Source organism: Rhincodon typus, chromosome 26 (assembly GCF_021869965.1).
Source record: "Rhincodon typus isolate 14 chromosome 26, sRhiTyp1.1, whole genome shotgun sequence".
In the NCBI taxonomy this organism is placed as follows: Eukaryota; Metazoa; Chordata; class Chondrichthyes; order Orectolobiformes; family Rhincodontidae; genus Rhincodon; species Rhincodon typus.
The window spans coordinates 14,027,972-14,050,445 of record NC_063357.1 but is presented as its reverse complement, the minus strand read 5'-3'; the positions used below and the strand labels follow the sequence as shown (position 1 = coordinate 14,050,445).

Genomic DNA, 22,474 nt, shown 5'->3' with positions numbered 1-22,474 from the left:
ACAGATGACAAATCACTGTAAATACGTTATCATATCTGTAAATATAAGATCACTTTTCACCACCATGTGTGTGTGAGCCTCTGTCTAGCTGTGACTACGGCATTGAAGGTACAGGGCCTATCCATCTTTAGTGCAACATAATGTTCTACGGTCCAAGGTGTGAAGTGAACAGCTCCTGCACTATGTTCAAGCAATCAGTAAATCACAAGTGACTGCTACTTTGGCAACTATGCTCATCTTTCAAAGTAGATAAACATTGTTACTACATTACACGCAGTAGTGGTATGCCTTCATTATTTCTGCATGATATGGTCAGGAGTGCTTGGGGCAAGGGTTTTGACTGAACATTTAATGCTAAGGTTCACAAAGCAGTAGAGTTTACATGTGTGTTTCATCTTCATGTATCAATGTCTGTGAGTAATGCTGTTGCCCTTTGAAGGGCCTCACATTGTTAGAACTTGAAGACCCCTCTGTCACAGGAAGAAGTCTTTAATTCACCCATTCAGAGGGCATCACAGCCATTTTCATCTTCATTGTGCACTTGTTAAAGCATGATGGAATGCAACAGCACTCGGTCCTTGAACAGTGAGTATCAAGCACCACGTGTTTCTTGGTGAACCCCAAATGTAAACAACCCCTCCCTCGTAGTATTCCACCCCACCGCCCCACCATGGAAGTAAAAGTGCTCTTTACCATTGACAACACTCCCAAACTTTCACAAGAGCTGTTTCTCTCTCGTGCTCTATCATCTCACCTACTTATATCTTGAGTTTTCCCCCTCTTCAGTATTGTAATCTACATGCCAGCATTCTAATTCAATACCCACAATTCAGTTTCTCAGTCTCCCTCCTATAGCAGTGGTCCCTAATAACCCCCCTCTAACCTTTTAGAGGATGCTTCCCCAGGATTTACCATGGCCTACTCCCTTGAGCATCTTAGCAAGACATCTTCAAATAAAGAGTGACTAGACCCGAGAGTGACATCTGTACACCGCCCTGACTGTTTCTTGTAACTCCCCGGACTAGTTGCACTGGATTCACGGGCTGACGTTAGGCCATTCCCAAACAGCAGAGGTATGGACACCCAGATCATGATGCCCCAACCAGCCAACTAATTGTGTCCAAACCCCTAGATATTGGAGGCTGCCATTGACTTACTATGCCAGGACGCCCTTATTCAAGGGTATCTCCCTTGACTTGAGTGAGAATTTGAGTCATGGCCATATGTTTGACATGTACGCGGCCAGTACATGGTGCAGATGTGATATTGAAACGGCAGTGTGCCGTACTGCAACATGTCCACACTCTTGACTGATTATTACTGACAAGCATGACAAACTGCCTGATTTTGTGTCTTTGATAAACTGTAAGGCCAGGCAGAAGTACTGTGAACTTGTGAGGCTGAGGGGACAAAGCACTAAAAGGCAAAGCAAGGCAGGGTATTGAAGTAGGCACCAAGCACCAAAAGAGCAGGCAAGCAACTATGAAATGAAGCCTGGTCAAGTCTGTGAAGTGGGTGCTTGTTTCTGTGCACAAAGTGTCCCTGTAGCAGCAGTGTAATGAAAGGTGCCGGTGCATTCCAAAGTGCAGCATGGCAGCACAGAAGTGTACTGTAAGTGGATTGGAGATGTGCCATGATGATGCAGATAGGGTACAACATGTCAGATGCTAGCATCCATGAACATGGGGTGCATGCAGTCACTGCCCATACAGACATTGGTGCTGGGTGTCCAAGATGGAGGTCCAGAGGAGCCGCAGTTGCCAAGTAACCACTCTAATGTTCGTGCTGGGAATTCTTGGTGTCTAGTTTCTTTCTGGCGATTGGTGCATATTAAGCAGGCAGGATTAGTAATAATGAAGGGTGATAATGAGCGATAATCTCTGTAAATAGGTTTCTTACCACGCACTATAAAGAATCTTGTCTCAACATCCAGACCTTTGTTGAAAAACATGACAAGCATTTGACAAGATTCCTCACTGCAGGCTGGTCTAGAAGATTAAGTCACATGGGATCCATAGTTATTTAGTAAATTGGATACAAAATTGGCTTGTTATATAAGACAAAGAGTTTTTATGGAGGGATATTTTCCTCACTGGAGGTCTGTGACCAGTGGTGCTCTGCAAGGATCAGTGCTGGGAGATTTGTTTTTTGTAATACGTATACAAAAATGATTTGGATTAAAACGTAGGTAGCCTGGTTAGTAAGTTTGCAGATGACACAAAAAATGGAGGAGTTATGGATAGTGATGCAAGTTGTCAAAGGATAAAGCAGGATATAGACCAGTTGGAAATTTGGGCAACAAAATGGCAGATGGAATTTAATCCATATAAGTATGAGGTGATGCATTTTGGGAGGTCAAATGCAGTAAATAGCAGGACTTTGAGAAACATTGATATACAGAGCGATCTTGGTACAAGTCCATAGCTCCCTGAAAGTGGCAACACAAGTGGAGAAGGTGGTAAAGGTGGCACTCAGCATGCCTGCCTTCATCGTTTGGAGCATTGAGCATAAACATTGGCAAGTCATGTTGCAGCTGGATAAAACTTTAGCTAGATCACATTTGGAGTAGCATGTGCAGTTCTGGTTGCCATACTATAGGAAGGATGTGGAGGCTTTGCAGCAGGTGCAAAAGAGCTTTATTGGATTCTATCTATATTGCAGTGTATTAGATAAAAGGAGAGGTTGGACTAACTTGGATTGTTTTTGCTACAGCACCAGAGGCTGAGGAGCAACCTGATGAATGTACATAAAATTATGAGAGGCATGGATAGGGTAGGTGGTCAAAGGATTTTTCCAAGGGTGAAAATGTCAAATAATCGGAGATATAGGTTTTAGATGAGGTGGGGGGAAAGTTTAAAGAGATATGAGAGGCAAGTTTTTTTACACAAAGGGTAGTAGGTAGTTGGAATATACTGCCAGGAGAAGTGTTTAAAAGACGTTTAGACAGCCAAATGAACAGGGAGGGAATAGAGGGACTTGGTCCTTGTGCAGGCAGATGGGATTAACTTTAGAATGGTAACGTGATCAGACATGGTGGGTCAAAGGGCTTGTTCCTGTGCTGTACTGCTCCACTCTCTTTGTTCCAAGCATCTGATGATTTTGTAGAATTTGTAGACCATAAATAATTTTCCCTTTACAAATTTAAAATTACAACTACATTCTAAAGACTTGAATTCATTACATAGAATGTATTGCAAATAAACAAGTGATTTGGCCCAAACTGCCGATACCAGTGTTTATACTTCAAATGAGCATTTCCCATTCTGTCCCTGTATTGTTCTTCTTCCACATCATATCTCCTATAAATTTCATAAAGTACTTTGATTGGATGGTATAACATAATCTTATATTTCTGGCATTGTTTGAAGGAAATGGCATGAACTCTTTGCACTTTGTTGAATTGTCCGATTGGACCTGTGACATTTAACTGAACCACCAGACCTGCTAGGCAGTACAACGCCTCTTCTGAAGGGCATTACCTCTAAAGATGCAAAACTCTTTCACGATTATACTCACACTCTGGAAGGGGGTTTGAATCTGGAATATGTTTACTCACTTTAAGTACTAGTAACTGTAATTTACATTTTATCACAAGGTTTTTTTTAAACCTCTTAGACATAACTGCATTTGCAACATTTCTAAAGCTTACCTCCCACATGATAAGTCGTCCTGATCTGGTCACTCCTGCCTTTTGAGTTCTCCCAGCAGAGACCTGTACTACCTCAGTGTTGAGCATTGGCAGCCTGAGAGGAGAAATGATTCCACTCCCCCAAGTATACACAGTAGAAAGGGGAAGAGGTATCCCTGACTTAGTGGAGTTTAAAAGGAATCCACCTGCCATCACAGAAAGTACAAAGAGGATATAATATTCTGTCTAAATACATTGCAATTACAATATTCTTACTAATGTAGGTATATTTTAGATCAAATATTTAATACATGATAAAACATGAATGAATCTTGCTGGCGAATCTTAGTGGCAAAAAGTACAACATTTTCAGTAGCAACAGTTCTGAAGCTGCAGTGACAGTGTCTTTGATCCGCTTTGTCATATTTGTGTTTCCTGAATGACTCCATTACTTACACTTTCATTAATCTGCTTAATAGATATTCCAACTGCTAAAAATGCTGTGAAAAAAAAATTCTGGCACAGGTTCTAAATTTGCTTTCTTTTTACAATTTGACTCTTTGTTCCCAACTCCCCTCCATTCTACCTTAACAGCTACATGTTGAAAAGTTTAGAGAATGGAATGCTATCTAATGCAATTTCTGAAGATTGTCTCCAAAATAGCAGGTTTCTTGGCTAAAAAGCCCAAGTCACTCAGGCCTTTTCTCATAATTCAGATTCCTGAACTTGAATGTCTCCTGTTCACCCAAAAGCAAGAATTGAATATGGTATAAAGGTCAGTCTGACCAAAATAACGGTCCTGTTTGATCACAATACCCTCTGACTTGTATTAAGTTCTCCAGGCTATCTAGTTCAATATTCTGTCCTACTTCAGAAAACCAGAGCAAAATTGGGAGATTGCAGAAATGAATACCAGATTAATAGAGGGAAATGTAAGATGAAACATTCTCATAAGTAAAATAAAGAATTGAATGGTAAATCCTTTTATAGCAGCAGAGGTGGAAGCAGATTATCTACTGATCCTGAAAAGCTACTTTTAAAGCATAAGGACTACCTTCAAGACCCAGAATACACGCAGACTTAATCCTTCTCACTATATGTCTATAGCCAATATTCTCCTTCTCCCTCACCGCACTTCTACGTGACCATGTAAATGCAGTGCGCACACAGTGAGTTAAACTAAGACAATCTCAAATGACACCCTATCCCCAGCCAAAATGGAGATTATTGAGTAACTCCCCTCCCTGTCAATAGTGTCTGGAGTTGATTTTATGTCCATTACATAATAGAATTATCCTCCACTAACTGTATCCCGCTTTTATTGGGAGACTTTGGTGCAGTTCAGTCATGAGTTTGCTGCAGTCCATAGAATCTAATTAAAAACACAATATATATTTACTGACCAAATAACCTTTGTTGTGAAATAGATTGCTTGCTGTTAATATTGCCATAAATGTTACCCCACCTGCAACACACTTACTGACAGTGGTCTCAATATTCACATGATTAAAAGCAAAGGCTTAGACGTTAGACACGGCACACCTCTAAATCCCTCTGTACAAATTACTCCCAGGCATTGCTGAGAGCGAAAGATCAACATGAGCATGTCTATCACAATATTGCCTGCCAGTAATATCATGTAACTAGCAGACATATGTGTAATTTTCTATTCCAGGTATCAGCTGGATATCATCCAAAAAGAGTCAAAAGAAAAGCATCTCACCCAGACCAGATCTCAATATGGAGCATTCTTAATATAGCAGAAGTGTGTTAGAAGACAATTTGAATTGCACAATTCAAATTATGAAGACGGTAGGCGTGTGGGGCAAGAGAAATAAAAGAGTAGGACATGCCTGTGTTGAGGATGCAGTGCTCACCCACAATACAGAGTTTTAAGTCCTAATCCCTGTCAGGTTGTGAAAGTAAATTCAATAAATTTGATGATTTATTGGTTAGTAGCCGTGAAATCTGTTGGGTTGTCTCCAAAACCTAATAGGTTCACTTATGTCTTTCATCCAACCTCTTGTGACTCAATGTCCCATCTCATGGTCTAACAAATTACTCAATCAAAATTAAAAGTTACTAAAATGCCCATCACCATTTTTTCAGGGCAATTGGGGATGTGTAAACAATATTAATAAGGAATAAAATAAAACGTGCTAAAATAAATAAATTCACTACAAACATTGCTTTTGTACAGTTTGAACTTATTTAGCCAACTGCTGCTGGAGATCACGAATTTTGAATAAAACAGTTCCACTTCCAGGATAGCTTTTCTTACCTCTTGACCTAGCACTGTTCACCCTCCCACCAGTCCGCCTGTGTGAAGCAGGAGCTACTGTCGATAACGGCTTTTCAATTCTGTCAAGATCAAATTGGAGCCTGCTTTAATTTCCATTCATTCCCCCAGTAAACTCATATTATTACAGTTGTACATGTGAAATTATTATTGAAAAATTACTCCGTTGTCACTGAATTTCTTTCAAAAGCTGCATAAAATAGGTACATAAAACATCTGCACTTCCAGGATGTGAACTAGTCCAGGCCACTTACCTCCTCATCTTGACACTGCCAATGTCAGTGTAGAGATTCAGAAGAGCCCGGATGCAAATCGGCTGAGCCATTATCTCACTGAGTTGAGGGCGTTTGGATGGGTCGAGGCTCAACATGCTCAAAATCAGCTGGCGCAGCTCGGGACTGTACTGGTCAGATATGGGGGCAAATGTACCACTCATGATCTTCAGCACCAGAGCTGGCAGATTCTGGAAAGGCAGTCAAAATTGAATATATGTCAAAGCACCTTGCAGAATTTATTTCCATTCATTTAACAAAAGCTTCAGGGCAAGTTGCAAAATTCTAGCAACCACAACAAACTCCATTAAATAACTTTATTCAAATATCAATGTATCACTGCAATTCTAGCCATTCCAGATTTATCTACTCCCCCATACAGAAATACCACAAGAATAAAAATCACATTTCAACCTGCATTTCATCACTGCATTAAGTTAAAAGAACTTATCTATTTTTTCCTGGCTACAAAACATTCTATATATTCTTCCAATAACATACAAATCTTAGAATTAGAATGTCATTGCCAACAATAAGATGCATTAAATATACCCACAGGAATCAACTTCTTCACAGCAGTTATCTGGTCAGCCTGATTGTGGGGATGTCTCTCAGATCTCCCAACTAGCATTACATTACCTTCCATTTATCAGCGCTTCTAACATAAAAAATCTTGCAGAATCTCTATCAAGATTTTTAATGTAAAATCTTTATCACACCGATATGCCTTTTCAATTCCCCTCATCTTGCCAAAAGCATTTTATTATAACTTCAGAAAAAGAAATGAGTCAGAAAGTTACATTTAGTTGTATCTTAGCAATGGCACTGACCTTTCTCATTCTGAACTCAATTTTCTTCCTTATTAGTAACAATAGTTTCAAAATTCACAGAATGTCAGTCATATGAAATCTGACACTTGTCATCCCAATTAGCTGCCAATATCATCAAACGACACTCTTGAGCATGAATAACCTCATCACTTCCAATAATTTTTATTACTTTGAAGATACTTTCGTTTACTCTCATGTACATAATATTGCTAGAGCAAATTTTGAGTATCTGAGAATTTATATTGTCCACCAGGACAGGTGGGAAAATTGGACTAGTAACCTGAGGATAATGTTCTAGGAATATGGGATTGGAACCCCAGCATGGCAGATGGTGAAATCTGAATTCAATAAATATCAAGCCTAATGGCAACCATTTCAACCACTGTCGATTGTTGTAAAATCCCATCTGTTTCACTAACATGCTGTAATGAAGAAAATCTGCCATCCTTAACTACTGGTGGCCTAGATGTGACTTAGCAATCTGCTTGAGTCTTTACTGTCCTCTGGGCAATCGGGGATGGGTACAAAATGCTGGCTCAGCGAGAAATGCTCACATCCAATAAACAAATTTTTAAAAACGTTCCCTCCATTACACCCATCAATGAAAGTTGCTCTGTACAGTGCTACTCTTCAATTCACTCCTTCTTCCATGGTTTTAAATTTATGTGCATCTTACAATGGTTGAATTTACTGTAAAGATGATGCTTCTTTACACAATTCAACTCGATGCTTGGCTCAGTATCAACAATTCACCAGGATTACACAACAATGCAGCAACATCATTGTCTATATTGGAACATAAAATAATCCTTATATTACACAATCATTCTTCCTTCCTATTGTAATTCAAAGCATGTCAAATATATATTATAGTAAAAAAACAAATGGAACAAGAGCAATGGTACATGATTCGTCATGCACTGATTTCATCCGCTAACTACAATCTCCAACACAAGGACATGGAAGTCTGTAACCATTTATCAAAAAAAGCAGTACTCTAACCAGTTTGTTTAGTCTAATCTCTTTAAAAGGTTTAATTCTGCATTATATTATAAATGCACCACAAAAGACACCAGAAAGTCTCACAATGTAGAGGACATCTAATTTTGTACGTGTATTTTGATGAATCAATTTTTGATATTGTACACTGAAATCAAAGATTCAGGTAGAGTCCTGATCAGGAGGCTTCACCACCCCATTCCACAGTAGAATTCTATCGTGAAATTTGATACTGTTTATTAAAAGCTTTAGTTTCTTACAGCAGCTTCAAAAGCCCTCTTCAAACTGGCCAGCTCATATAAAACACAGCCCAATGCCCAGATATCACTCTTTTGGTTGTATGGCTTTCCTTCGCACAGTTCTGGAGAGATGTAACATGGAGTTCCCACCACCTATAAAACAACAAGATCAGCTTCATTTAAGACAATATTTTCATCATTAAATAGGCCACACTAAAATAGATTGGATTAGAAAATCAAAATAATTTAAAGCAACTCGTCTGTCCTTTAGAGACAGAGGGCAATTCAACACAATTGCATCCACCCGTTAATATGATAAATTTGTTTTCATTGCCCCAAAATAGGTTTACAAGCCTATAGCTGGGTGGTTACCACAAGCCCAAAGAAAGCAGAATCAATAGCGTTAATACTGGGAGCTGGTCCACCAACACCGAGCTCCCAAAACCTGAACTAAAATATAAAAGTATAAAGTAGCAAGCAGACCGCTTGGGTACCAATGAAGATTCTTAGGTGCATTAAAAGATCAGTCAGACACACTTGTTATTGTTTATTTAAGTCAATGGAAAAATGACGGAAATAAACTTCTAAAGCAAACTGATAGGGAAGTTTTAGATTAGCCATGATCATATTAAATGATAGGGCCAGGTTAACAGGCTGAATGGCCTACATACATAGGCCTACATTCATACGTATTTTATTTGGCATTCCAAAGACCTACACAAAACAAAATGAGAGTTGATGCACATCTGAGAATAAATTCTGATACTAGATCACTGCACGGTGGCTCAGTGGTTAGCACTGCTGCCCAATAGTGCCAGGGACCTGGGTTCAATTCCACCCTTGGGCGACTGTCTGTGTGGAGTTTGCACATTCTCCCTGTGTCTGCGTGGGTTTCCTTCAGGTGCTCTGGTTTCCTCCCACAGTCCAAAGATGTGCAGGATAGGTGGTTGGCCATGCTAAATTGCCCGTAGTGTGCAGGGGTGTGTAGATTAGGTGGGTTATAGGGGGTTGGGCCTGGGTGGGATGCTCTGAGGTCAGTGTGGACTTGCTGGGCCAAAGGGCCTGTTTCCACACTGTAGGGATTCTATGATTCTATGATCACAAACCAGAAATGTTAGACTGGATTTCACACTTAGGAATGTGAATGTGTGATGAGTAGGCACTGATGTCACAGCGCCTTAATTTACAGGTCTACCTGCCTGCAGACAGCCTGTTGAATTTAGCCCATTAAGTCTTTTATTCTCTCCACAGCAACTGTCAGATTTAATAAGTTTCTCCAGCACTTTCTGTTCTATTTCACACTTTCAGCATCCGGAGTACTTTTCTTGAGAATAAATCAGATTTGATTCAGGAATAAAGTACTTATTTTGACTTGTACAGGAAATCACTTTGGCACGATCGAAGTCTTGGCAGTCTGCATGATCTACAGCAAAGAGCCAGAAGAAAGGTGCTGCATTTGAAAGGCTTTGCAAATTCAAGCTGGGTCAATGATTAAACTTTGCCAACAGCAAAGAGAACCTAACCTGTCAAACAAGACATTACAATTGGATCAGGATCTCTACAGATTCAAACAGCAAATGGTAACCTTGTGTTAGTTCAGTTAATGGCAGCAACCACACCACATCAATTCAATTCAAACACAAAAAGCAGAAAACAGCTTATCGAAAGGCAGAGATCATACATTTAAGATAATCAGGATGGTTAGAAGAAAATATTTTGCAGGGTGTAGTGAAATATGTTTCAACTATATGTGACAGAAAAGTCACTATGCTAATTTTTTTTAAAGAATTTAACAGTTGCTAGGAGTGAAGATCTTATATTAGTACAGCACCTTTAATCTATCAAAATATCCCAAGACACATCGCAAAAACATTGTAAAGCAAAATTAGATGCTGGGCTATATAAGATGTAAGAAAGCAAAAGCTTAGTCAGAGAAGCATCTTAAAGAAACAGTGAGATATAGAAGTAGGATTCCGGACACTGGGATACAGGCAGCTGAAGGCACAGCTTCCAATGGTGGAGCAATTAAAATGAGGGGGATGCTCAAAAAGCCAGAATAAGGCAAGAGAAGGGTTCAGAGATAGAGGTGATAATAAGACATTGAAACAAGTGAGGCCATGCAGCAACTTGAAATTTGAAAGGATGAGATTTTAAGTTTAGTCAGAAGTGCATATGTTTGCTGCTAATTGATTTTTATTCATTAAGGAATATATGCATTGCTGGCTGTGCCTGAATTTATTGCCCATCCTTACTGTCCTTGAGGTGTGGTAGTGACCTGTCTTCTTGAACCACTCCAGACTATCTAGTGCAGCTAGATCCATAACGCTATTAGGAGGTGTAGATTTAAGATTTTGGCCCTTGGAGAATGAAGGAACAGTCATATATTTCCAAATCATGAATTAAAGTGGTTTGGAGCACAACTTGCAGGTGGTGTTGTTCCCACGTATTTGCTTGCCCATATCCTTCTAGATGGCAAAAGTGGGATTAGAAGATGTTGCTGAAGGAACCTTGGTGAGTTGCTGTCGTGCACAGTAGACAGTACACACCGTTACTACTGAGTGTCAGTGGTGCAGGGACTGAATCTTTGCGGATGTGGTGCCAGTCAAGCGACTGCTTTGTTCTGAATGGTGTCAAGCTTCTTGAGTGTTGTTCTAGCTGCAATCAACGGGCAAGAGGAATATTCCCTCACACTTCTGACACGTACCTTGTCTACGGTGGACAGGTTTTGGGGAGTCAGAGGTCAGTTAGTCGCTGCAGAATATCTAACCCACTCCTCTTAGTGAGGAAAACCAGCTCTCTAATAAGCAACAATTACTTTTACCCCTTCAACATATAGCCAACTTTTACAACAATGTCAACTATCACCTTCTCAAGGGTAGTTGGAGATAGGCAACTTGGTGAACAACACATATATTCCATAAAGTAATAAATAAAAATCTTAAAGAGCTGTAATTGTATATGTAATAAGGACTTTAGAGTGCCCTATACTGCACTGAATAAAACTGTTTTGTTTCACGCTTTATATAGTGGCACCTTTGAACTGTTATGAAGTGGGGAAACAGCGATCTGATGGGAATATCACTGGACTGGTAATCCAGAACCCCAAGCTAATATTCTGAGGACATAGACTTGATTCCACCAAACCAGATTTAAATTTGAATTCAGTAAAAATCTAGAATAAAAAACGTTAGCCTAATGTTGACCACGAGACCACTGTCGATTATCATAAAGACTTATTTGGTTCACAAATGACCTGTGAGGAAGGAGGTGTGCCATCCTCACCTGATCTGGCCAATTTGTGACTCCAGACCAACACAATATGCTTGATGTAACTGTACTCTGGGTAGTTAGGGTTGGGCAAGAAATGCTGGCCTTTCATTAAGTGATGCCCAAATATATGAAAACATTATTTTATAAATTTCATGAATAAAGTATACTTTTGTTGGATTAGCTTTCTTGGCTGTGAAAGCAGAGCTACACCACTGAATGCTTTCCAAGTTGTAAAGCCTCTTAAATACAGCACTGATGGCATTTGTGCTCCATGCTTTGTCTCGTGCAACCTCCCAGTTTTTCAATCTCATCAAAAACAATTTTTGGAATATGTCTAAACAAGCGATTGAAATTCTGAATCAATCAATATCTATCCATCAACACTTGCAGCCAACTTGTACTTAATCTGGTCCATCTATCACTCCTGTCCTTACCAGCCTTCAGGACCTTTCTAGAGTAAATCTATCCTCACTTACCTATTGCCTCATGATTTCAAATCTCCCTCAATCCTTAAATGCCAATGGCCACTGGCTCTCCAACTCTAACCTTCATTGCATTCTGTGCCCCATCATTGGTGGTGTAGCATTCTTGAACACTGTAGTCTACAAACCTCTGTCTGAACATTTTTTTAATCTCACCAATTCCAAAAGCCTCCTCAAAAACTCTGACATCATCTTTGGTCTCCGCCAATATTATCCAGCATTTTTTTCCCCTCTATGAGCATCTTTCACCATTATTATGTTAAAGAGCTATATAAATACAAATTGTTATTGATGATGACCCCAAGGTTTTCCAAAAAGGTAATCTTACTGTGTAGGCTTTACTTTTGCTGCTTAGAATCTTCGAGATACCAAAATCACCGATCTTCACTATCATTTGATACTTATCAAGTAGAATATTCTGTGTTTTCAGATCACGGTGCAGAATAAGTTTGTTATGCACATGATGGAGGGCCAAAAGGATCTGTACAAAGAAGTGCAAGATGGTCTCTTCATCTAACAATGAGTTGCGCTTCTGGATATAGTCAGCCAAAGTACCTCCTGGAATCAAAAAATTCAAAGTGAATTAAAATACCAGCGACAGCTTGGATCATCTGAATGACTAACAATAACTCTCAGACATTAAGTCCAACAAGGATATTTCAGTGCCCTAGAATAGTTATTTAGTTAGTTAGCTATTTATTAGTTATGGGCGAATTTGCACTATAAGCAGTGCATTTACATTACAAATTTACAAGTTGCACTAAGTTGGTTACGACTTCCCCCTGCAATGTGTAAAACTGGATTGAGATTCTACCTAACTGTGAAGTGAGATGGGCTGAGAAATCTTTCTCCCAAAAGTCTCAACCAGATGTTAGGTCAGGCTCTGGGTCTGATTTTGCCTACACTTATACTTTCACTGATAAGTTAAACCATTTTGCAACAACTCTGCCAGTACTGTAAATAGATTCCCCTTCCCCATCTGTCTCTTTAATGGATTATTGAACTTTACACTTTTACCTTCCATACCATCACCCCCAACAACCCATTGTGATTTTCAGTTCCAAATACAACATATTTCCTCCTTCTAACACACTGATCGCATTGAAATCATGATACATTGTGCAATCTCACACAACAGCTCATTTAGACCACTTAGAGGCAGCAAGCAGTAGATTCAAACAAAATAACGAGAGATAAATGAGTAGTGTTTCAATCCACTGCATCAAGCCAGTCTAACTGATTGCAAGAATCTAATTAATAGCCTGGTCGGTATTTTAATTGACCATAGTGCATTGTTTAGCAAGTGCAGAACACTCTTAATAAATCTGACCTGGTCACCACAATGCATGAGCAGCTACTTAAAATCAGCTATTTTCCTTTTCATAATCAGTATTGAAAAGTCATAGATAAACATCAATTCTTTTTCTCTCTCGACAGATGCGGCCTCACCTGAGTGCCTACAGCATTTTCTGTTTTTGAACATCACAATATTTTGCTTCTCACCTAGTTCAACTAGATGGGCTGAGTTTTAAGTTATCCTATTATTTTATTTTTACATCAATGGGGTCTCTGTAGGCTTTACTGGGATGCCAGGGAACATCAAAGCAAGGAAATCACAAGCCTAACATTTGAACTTGAACAACCACACATCTAGTAAACCCTATGTTGGCACTGACCTTCAAACGTGTCCTATTGTTTAACAGATCTATTAGTTGTAAGGTAAAACTAAACCTCCTTCACAATGGTTCAATGGGACTATCTTAAAGCTGAGCCATCAAGACAAGCTTTCTGAAGAAAAAAAAGACAGAGATAGACACGATTTTTGTTTGCAAAAGAATATGGAACCAAAGTAGGTAGATGGAGCTGAGGTACTGATTAGTCATGATCTAATTGAAAGGCGCAAAAAGCTATAAAGGTCTGTATATTATACTCTGCTCCAATCCCTTGCCATAACTAGTATGTAATCCCAGACATTGACTATTAGCAGGACATTCAAATAGATGAGGCATCACAACTAATTGATACATAGCTGAAAAGGCACTACTTGATAATAATTTCATCTTGTCAATCCTTATATACCTGGCGCGTATTCCATGGCTATCATCAGTGCCTTGTCCTCTAGGAAGTTTTCATAGTATTCAATTATGTTTGGATGGTTGAGGAGCTTCAGCACTTGGCATTCATTCTGAGCAGCCAGTCTCTCATCTTTAGTCATCTGCTCCACAGGAATCTGTTTGAGGATCACCAGTTTTTGGTCAGCCTTCCGCAAACATAGATGGACAATACTAAAAAAAGATATAAATGGACAAGTGCACATAAATTTAAATGCAGTGTGCCCTTTGCCCTTCCAATTTCAAAGCCACTAATGCTATAAATCAGCAGCACCAGATTATGTGCTCAATACCATTGTGTCTCACAAGCCATTGAGGCCAAGGTATTCTGCTCTATTGCTCACTACAGTGAATAGATGGAAAATCATCTGTTGCTCACCACAGCAATGAAAACCTTCAACTTTAAAATTTAAATTACTTTTTCCATTTTATGTAATATAAATTATAAATCGAATATCAGGCTCTTGCACTTAATGTCCTGACTTAGAATATACCCATTAATATGAAATCAGAGTTAAGAAAAGTACTTTGAAATTTTCCATCTCCACAAATTTTAAGAATTAGATGATACAATAAAAACTGGGAATTGAAGTGAGTTGTCAGAATTACATGGGTCAGATGGCCTGAATTTGCGCACTATAAATGGTCCACGGCCTTAGGCCTAAAGTTTCCTGAAAATATGCATTGTTATAATGCCACACCGATACATAGACTATTATTTTAGCACATTAAACCTGAAAACTGCAGGCCTGGATTTCACAGTCAGCAAAGTAACACTGCTCGACATTGATCTTAAAAAAAGGGATCTCAAAAGATCTCACAATCTTTGTGAAGTGAATTTTTTTCTTTCCTAATGTTAGTTTGAATAGCAGCCAACTCAAAGAGATCTCCAAGCATGTATCTTGATAACATCAAGCAGATAATTATATAGAAATATTCTCACAATCAGAAAACCAGGAAGCAAATTGTGATGACACCTTTCAGTTTTAATTACATTTTACAGAGAGTGAAAGAATGATTGGGCCATACAGGAGATTAAAGTAGAAGCTGAAATTTCATGACAGAACTTCCTTTTTAAATTACACTTGTAATTTCATAATATTATAATGAAAAAATTTGACATTCTACAAAAATAACAGCTTTCAAGGGTCAGGAACACTTTTCAACAATAATTATGAACTTTGTACACTGTTAAAAATCTGCTTACACCTGAATCAAAGAGAGAAGATGGCACAGAAAGTGTGTAACTAGACTAGTAATCCAGAGACCCAAGCTAATGCTGGTGTAGGTGGGTTCAAATCTCACTATGACAGCTGGGCGGACTTGAATTAAATTAATAAATCTGGAATATCAAGTTAGTCCCAATAATGGTGAACATGAATCTATTACTCAATCTTGTAAAAATCCACCTGAATGTCCTTTCTGCTTTTGATGTTCTGGGACATAGGTTAAAATCCCACCACAGCTCTCACCCGACTAATGGTGAAATCTGAATTCAATAAAAATCTGCAATAAAAAGCTAGCTTAATGTAACCACTGCAAATTGTCATAAAAACCCATGCAGTTCACTAAGGTCCTTTAGGGAAGGAAATCTGCTGTTATTACCTGGTTTGTCTACATGTGACTCCAGACAAACAGCAATGATGTTGATTCTTAACTGCTCTTTTGGGTAATTACGAACAGGCAATAAATTCTGGCCTAGCCTACAACACCAATATCTGATAAACAAAGTAAAAGAAAACCGTTTACCTATAGCCACTGTCTATTTACTTGTAATATAGTGATTTATGTTAAGTACAGAAATCTGGTCTGTGCTTTCTGTCAACTTGGTTCTAGAAAATGAGTAAACTAGCAAACGCTGATTTTTTTTTAAAATCTTTGGAATTGTGTATTTTTTAAAATCTTCAACTTCTGTGATGACTCCAGGAATACTGGGAGCTTGATTTCCAGCATGCTATCCAAGTGAGGTATGACAGTTTGAATCCTCCTATAAGATTGTACGTTGTTAAGTGTGCCATGTTGCAAGGGATGCCGATTTTCAAAGCAGAGTATAAACTGAGGACCTATCTGCCTGCTCAGGCAGATGCAAAAGATCCCATGGGACTACTTGAAAAGCAGCAAGTTTGCTGTCCTGGCCAATATTCATCCCTAAACCAACGTCATCAATACAGATTATATTTTCTTGTTGTTAGTATAGGCTTACTATTGGCAAACTGTACCTACCAACAGAACAGTGACTGCACTTTAAAAGTCATTAAATGCTGACGTATAATCCTGAGGTTGCAAAAGGGCTCTTTCAAGTAAAGAAGTAATCCCTGTGTCATTCAAGTAAGCAATTCATGAAAGCAGATATCTGAACTATGTTGACTCCTGTGTCTGGAGTACCCTGACGTGACTTTTTACAGAATCAACTTCAATTTTTTTTATATGAACTTTCAACCAGCAATCTAGATTTTAATGACCTGGCACAATAAAAGCCCAAGTATAGCTATTCTGTTCTGATTTGATTGAAGTGCAAACATAATCCAATACTGATTTTTAAAAAAAATTTCCAACAAATTAATTCAAAACAAAGTTGAAACTTATTCAGCTAAATTAGTTCTTTATTAATTCATTCACGGGATGAGGACATTGCTAGCTAGGCCAACGTTATTGCCTCTGCATAACTTTGAGAAGGTGGTGGTGAGCTGCCTTATTGAACCACTGCAGTCCATGGCATATTTGGAAATGTACTTTTATGGAAGGAGCTTCTGGATTTTGACCCCATAACAATGAAGGCACAGCCATATAGTTCGAAAGCAGGATAATGCGTGGCTTGGAAGGGAATTTGCTGGTGATGGTACTCCTCTGCATCTGCTGGCCTTTCTTTCTAGGTGGCAGAGGTTGCAGGTTTGGAAGATGCCATCAAAGGAGGCTTGGTGAGTTGAAGTGTTGCTCCTTATGGATGGTATATACTGCTTTCACTGTATGTTACTGGTGAAGTGTGTAAATGTTGAAGGAGGTGCCAACTGTGTTGAGCTCCATGTGTTGTTGGAGCTGTACACACCCAAACACATGGGCAGCATTCCATGATATCCCTGACTTGTGGCTTGTAGAAGGTGGACAGGCTTTAGAGAAGTCAAGAGATGAATTATTCATTGCAGAATTCTGAACCGCTCATATCCACAGTATTTATGTGACAGGTGCAGTCAAAGTTGTATAATGGAGAATTCAGCACGATAATGTTACAGAATGTCTCTTGTTGGAGATGGTCATTACCTGGTACGTGGTTGGCATGAATGTTTCTTGCAACTTATATAATGCCAGCCTGGATATTGCGCAGATCTTGCTACATTTGGACAATCACTGATCAAGTATTGAGGCATCACGAATAGTATTGAATACAGTGAAATCATCGCAAGCATCTCCACCTCTAACAATGGAAAGAAAGATATTGATGAAGCAGCCTAAGAAGGTTGAGTCTAGGACACCGCCCTGAGAGTGTCTTGCTAAGATATCCTATGGTTGAGACAATGGCCTCCAACAACATTACCACATTCCGTTGTGCCAGGTAGGATTCCAAACAGTGGAGTCCTTACCCCCGATTCTCACTGACTCCACTTTTGCTGGGGCTCCCTGATGCTACACTCAAACGTTATGTTAATGTCAACAGCCGTAAGCCTCACTTCCTATTTAAAGTTCATCCCTTTTGTCCACATTTGAAATGAAATAATAATGTGGTCAGAAGATGAATGGGCCTGGTAGAATCCAAACTGAGAGTCAGTGAGCACATTATTGTTGAGTGAATGCCACTTGACAGCTCTGTCATCTTCCATCACTTTGTTGTTGATGGATTAGGTGGTTATTGGTAAGTTGGCTTTGTCCTGCTTATTGTAGTTGGGATATACTTGGGACATTTTCCACATTGCTAGATAGATGCCAGCATTATAGCTTTCTGGAACAGCCTCGCTAAAGGCACAGCCAGTTTCGGAGCACAGGTCTTCACTATTGCTAGACTAGTCAGGGACCATAACCTTTTCAGTATTTTGTGCTCTTAGTAATTTCCTCAAGAACTTAGATCAGATCTATTTGTTGTGGGATCAGGTAGTCCTGTCTATTACATGCTACATCCACTGCTTAACATGCTAGTTCTCCTGTGTTGTAGCCAGAATCCAGGGCAGGGAGGCCCAATAACTGAGGCATATTTTAGGGGTGCATTGTGCTCAGATTAGGGGCCCAGATGAAGAGCAGGAAGAGGCCCAGGATTCCTGTCCCTGGTTGTAACTTCACCAGGTTGCTATCTCATTTTTAGGTTTACTTTGCGATGTTCTTGGCATGCCCTCCTGCACTCTTCATTGAATTGGTGGTAATTGCAGAGTATGGGATAAGCCAGGCTATGTGCTCACTGATGGTGTTTCAATACAATTCTACTGCTACTGCTAATGCTGATGGCCCACTGTGATTCATGGTGTCCTGGCTTGAATTGCTAAGTCTTTATGAAATTTACCCCGTTCAGCACTGAGGTAGTGCTATACAACATGATGGGAGGTACAGTCAATGTAAAGGTGGGATCTTGTCGCCACAAGGACTCTTACTGATGTCATAGACAAGACATACTTCTATAGATTGATTGGTTACAACGAAGTCAAATATGTCTTCCCCCTTGTTGATTCCCTCACCACCTGGCATAGGCTCCGTAAACAGCCTTGTCCTTTAGGACTTAGCCAGCTCAGTCACTGGTGGTACTACCAAGTCATTCTGGGCAGTGAACATTTGAATCCAGAGTACATTTCATCCAGAATTCACTATCCACATCCCTATCCACAATATATTCTGAGACTTTGAAACCCTCACTGCATCCTCCAATTCGTGTTCAACATGAAGGATAACTGATAACTAATTAATCAGCCAAAGGGAGTGTGGTAGGTGGTAATATTGCTCATGTTTTACCTGATGCCATGAGACTTCACAAGATCCACAGTCATTGTCGAGGACTCTTATGGCAACTCCTTTCTAACTGTTTACCACTGTGCTATCATCTGTGGTGGACAAGGTGTCTGATACAATATACCCAGAAACAATGATAGTAGTGTTGTAACATAGTCATTCTCACAGAATCATACCTTACAGACAATGTCATTTGGCTCTCCAATTTTGCACCAAAGCCTGCTGGTCCATCCAGTTCAATTCTTATTTTCAGATTTTGTAGCAGTTAGATATAATTGAGTGACTTACTTTCAGAGAGTTGTTAAAAACTAATTAGTTGCTATGGATCTGGACTCATATAAAGAGCAGACAACATTAAAATGCAGATTTCCCTTCCCTAAAGGGAAACAGCTAACCAGACGGGGTTTTTACAACAATCGACAATGATCTAATGGTCAACATTAGATAATTTATAATCACAGATTTTATTAATTGAATTCATATTTCATCATCTGTTGTGGTGGAATTTGAACCTCCATCACCAGAACACAAGCTCTGGGTCTTTTGATTAATAATCAGTAGCATTATAAGTATGGCACTCCCTCTCTCTGCTCAACAATGATGTGGGCAAAGATACATTCAAAGTGCATTCTTGAGATTTTTTTTTCTTACAAAGACCAAAAGTGCCAATAAATGGTTACAGTCAAACATGAAAAACATGAACAGAAAAAAAGCTATAGATGCTCAGTACATTAGAGATTCCATGAAGAGATACAACATGTTAACATTTCATGCATAATTTCATGCTGAACTGGCAAAAAGCAAACATATGAAACAATAATGATAGTGCAAAATCAGCCAAAAGGACATTCATAAATGTGGTTTAACTAGCAGTCTTTGTTGGGTAGTTGTATGATTATTAGTATGCAAAGTGACTGCTGCTTATTGGAACAACGGGTGAGGAGGTCCACAATAAAAGCACACAAAGTACTGGAAACATACAGCAAACCCACAATACCCAAAACAGCTATGTTAACATTTAAGTAGAACTAGCCTGAAGAGAACAAAAACAAAGTTGCTGGAAAAGCTCAGCATGTCTGGCAGCATCTGTGAAAGAAAAAACAGAGTTAACATTTCGGGTCCAGTGACCCTTCCTCAGAACTGAAGGCCTGAAGAGGACTGAAGCTCTTCCCCATCTATGCTAGTCCACTGAACACAGACCAACATAAAGATCAATCTTTCTTTCTCCGAGCCCTTTAACAATCTGCTATGCAATTTCCAATACCATAGTTTAAACTTCCTTGTTCCTTCTATATCTCCATTCTCAAGTAGTAGATTCTGAATCAAAGTTCCAGGTTGAAAGCCCACCCCAGGGATTGAACACAAAAATCGAGACTGCTATTCCATCACTGTGCTGATGGAGTAAAATCTGGAAGTACTGAAGAAACTCAGCAGGTCTAGCAGTATCTATGAAGACAGAAATAGAATTGATGTTTCAAGTTCAATATCTCTTCTTCAGAACAGAAGGGGCTAGAAAGTAGTGGATCTTTCTTGCTGCTGACAGGGGAGGAGGAGTGAATGGAACAGATTGTGAGGAGAATAAAAGTGAAATACAGTTTCTACTAGATGCTGGAAATCTGAAACAAACATAGAAAACACTGGAGATACACAGCAGGTCTGGCACTGTGTTCTGAAGAAGAGTTAGACTAGACTCGAAACATTAACTCTGTTTCTCTTCCAGATTGCGCGAGTCTCCACAGCAAAAAGCAAAGGAAGCGTTAACGATGATAAAGGACAAAGTCAGAAGTCAAACGACACCAGGTTGTAATCCAACAGAGTTATTTGAAATCACAAGCCTGCAGAGCGCTGTTCCTTCATCAGGTAAAGCAATAAAGAAAATAGAAATGTAAAGCAGGTGTAAATGAAGAGCAAAGTCAACAAGACACCAACAAAAAAAGAAATCGCTGGAAAAGCTCAGCAGGTCTGGCAGCATCTGTGAAGAGGAATCAGAGTTAACATTTCAGGTCCAGTGATCCTTCCTCAGAAGTTCTTTCAGTTTTACAAAGAAGACACCACTGGGGGCATGGGGAATACAAGAAAAATGGAGGACAGAGGTCATCTTCAGAAGTTTTAGAACTTAATAGTGAGTGCTGGAAGCTGTAAAGTGGTGAAAGTGAAATTGAGGTGCTGTCCTTCAAGCTTCCTCCAACACTTTCTGTTTGCATTTCAGATTTCCACCATCTTCAGTATTTAGCTTTTGAGTACTGAAGGGGTGATGTTCTGCGAACAGTACTGACTTTGGAATGAGGTATTAAACCAAGGTCCCATCTACCCACACTGTAATCCCACGACATTATCCCCAAAAAACAGCAGGAATGTTCTCCCCAAAAGTCCTGGCCAATGTTTACTCCTCAGGCAACAGTCAAAGTCATATTATCAGATCATCTTCACACTTGCTGTTTGTGAGAGCTTGCTGTGTATAAATTGGCTATGCCTCTTACATAACAACGGCAACTGGACTTCAAAAGCACCTCTGACTGCAAAGAGCTATGCAATGTCCAGTCGTTACGTGCTATGCAAATGCAGTGCATCCACAAAATGAAAAACAAACATTTTGCCACATTCACGGGATATGGGCATCACTGGCAAGTCCAGTTATATCCCATCCCAAACTGCCCCTTCAGAAGGTGGTGGTGAGTTTACTAGACTACATCGGAGGGCAATTTAGGACATTATGAATAAGGATCGCAGATTTCCTTACGTAAAGTCATCATTGATCCAGCGTTACTTTTTAAATGATAATTTGTAGTTTCAGGATCACCATAACTGATGCTATGCACTGTGTATTCCAGTTTCGATTATTAAACTCAACGCCAAATTCATTATTTCACGATTTGATTGCGGATCATTCTCAGGAACGCAGCCAGGGCAAAGCTGCAAGCCCCACCCCGCTTCAGACAGCTGTTTAACTTGTGCCTCCAGCCAACTGACAGCGGCCATCAACTCGGGCTAGAGGAATACACAGAATCCGAACAACAATCTCACCCGAAAGCTCCCCGTCCCACCACCTTCATCTTTTGGTATTTCTCCATCACCATCTCCAAGGAGTTGGCGACAACTTCCGGTGCGGGTACAGGCAACGGTCAAACCGCCTCGGCTCGAGCGCCCGTGCGCACGCATGCGCGTTCCCGCATCTCGTGCTGCCGTTACTGCCCCGCCCAGGCTTCAGTATTGGAGCTAACCTTTCTTCTGTTTTCACCAACTCTGCAGCCTCAGGGTTGATGCCAACTTTTCCAGTGTTTTCACCAGTTCTGTAGCCAACTTTTCCAGTGTTTTCACCAACTCTGCAGCCTCAGGGGTGAAGCCAGCTTTTCCAGTCTTTTCACCAACTGTGCAGCCTCAGGAGTGATGCCAACTTTTCCAGTGTTTTCTCCAGTTC

The 22,474-nt window shown here is 39.7% G+C and overlaps 1 protein-coding gene across 2 annotated transcripts in view; it reads right to left on the bottom strand.

Annotated features, from left to right (window-relative positions):
- The window catches only part of nek8 (NIMA-related kinase 8), a 55,340-nt gene extending 33,147 nt beyond the window's left edge, over nt 1-22,193 (bottom strand). For both annotated transcript variants that reach the window (XM_048612834.1, XM_048612835.1), the window contains exons 1-7: nt 22,081-22,193; nt 14,099-14,304; nt 12,348-12,577; nt 8,289-8,420; nt 6,182-6,390; nt 5,910-5,989; nt 3,650-3,834 (exon numbers count right to left, since the gene is read on the bottom strand). In XM_048612834.1, the coding sequence (XP_048468791.1) occupies nt 3,650-3,834; nt 5,910-5,989; nt 6,182-6,390; nt 8,289-8,420; nt 12,348-12,577; nt 14,099-14,304; nt 22,081-22,133 (1,095 nt within the window). In that variant the 5' untranslated portion in view covers nt 22,134-22,193. The remainder of the gene's footprint in view (nt 1-3,649; nt 3,835-5,909; nt 5,990-6,181; nt 6,391-8,288; nt 8,421-12,347; nt 12,578-14,098; nt 14,305-22,080) is intronic.
- Between the last annotated feature and the right edge of the window lie 281 nt (nt 22,194-22,474).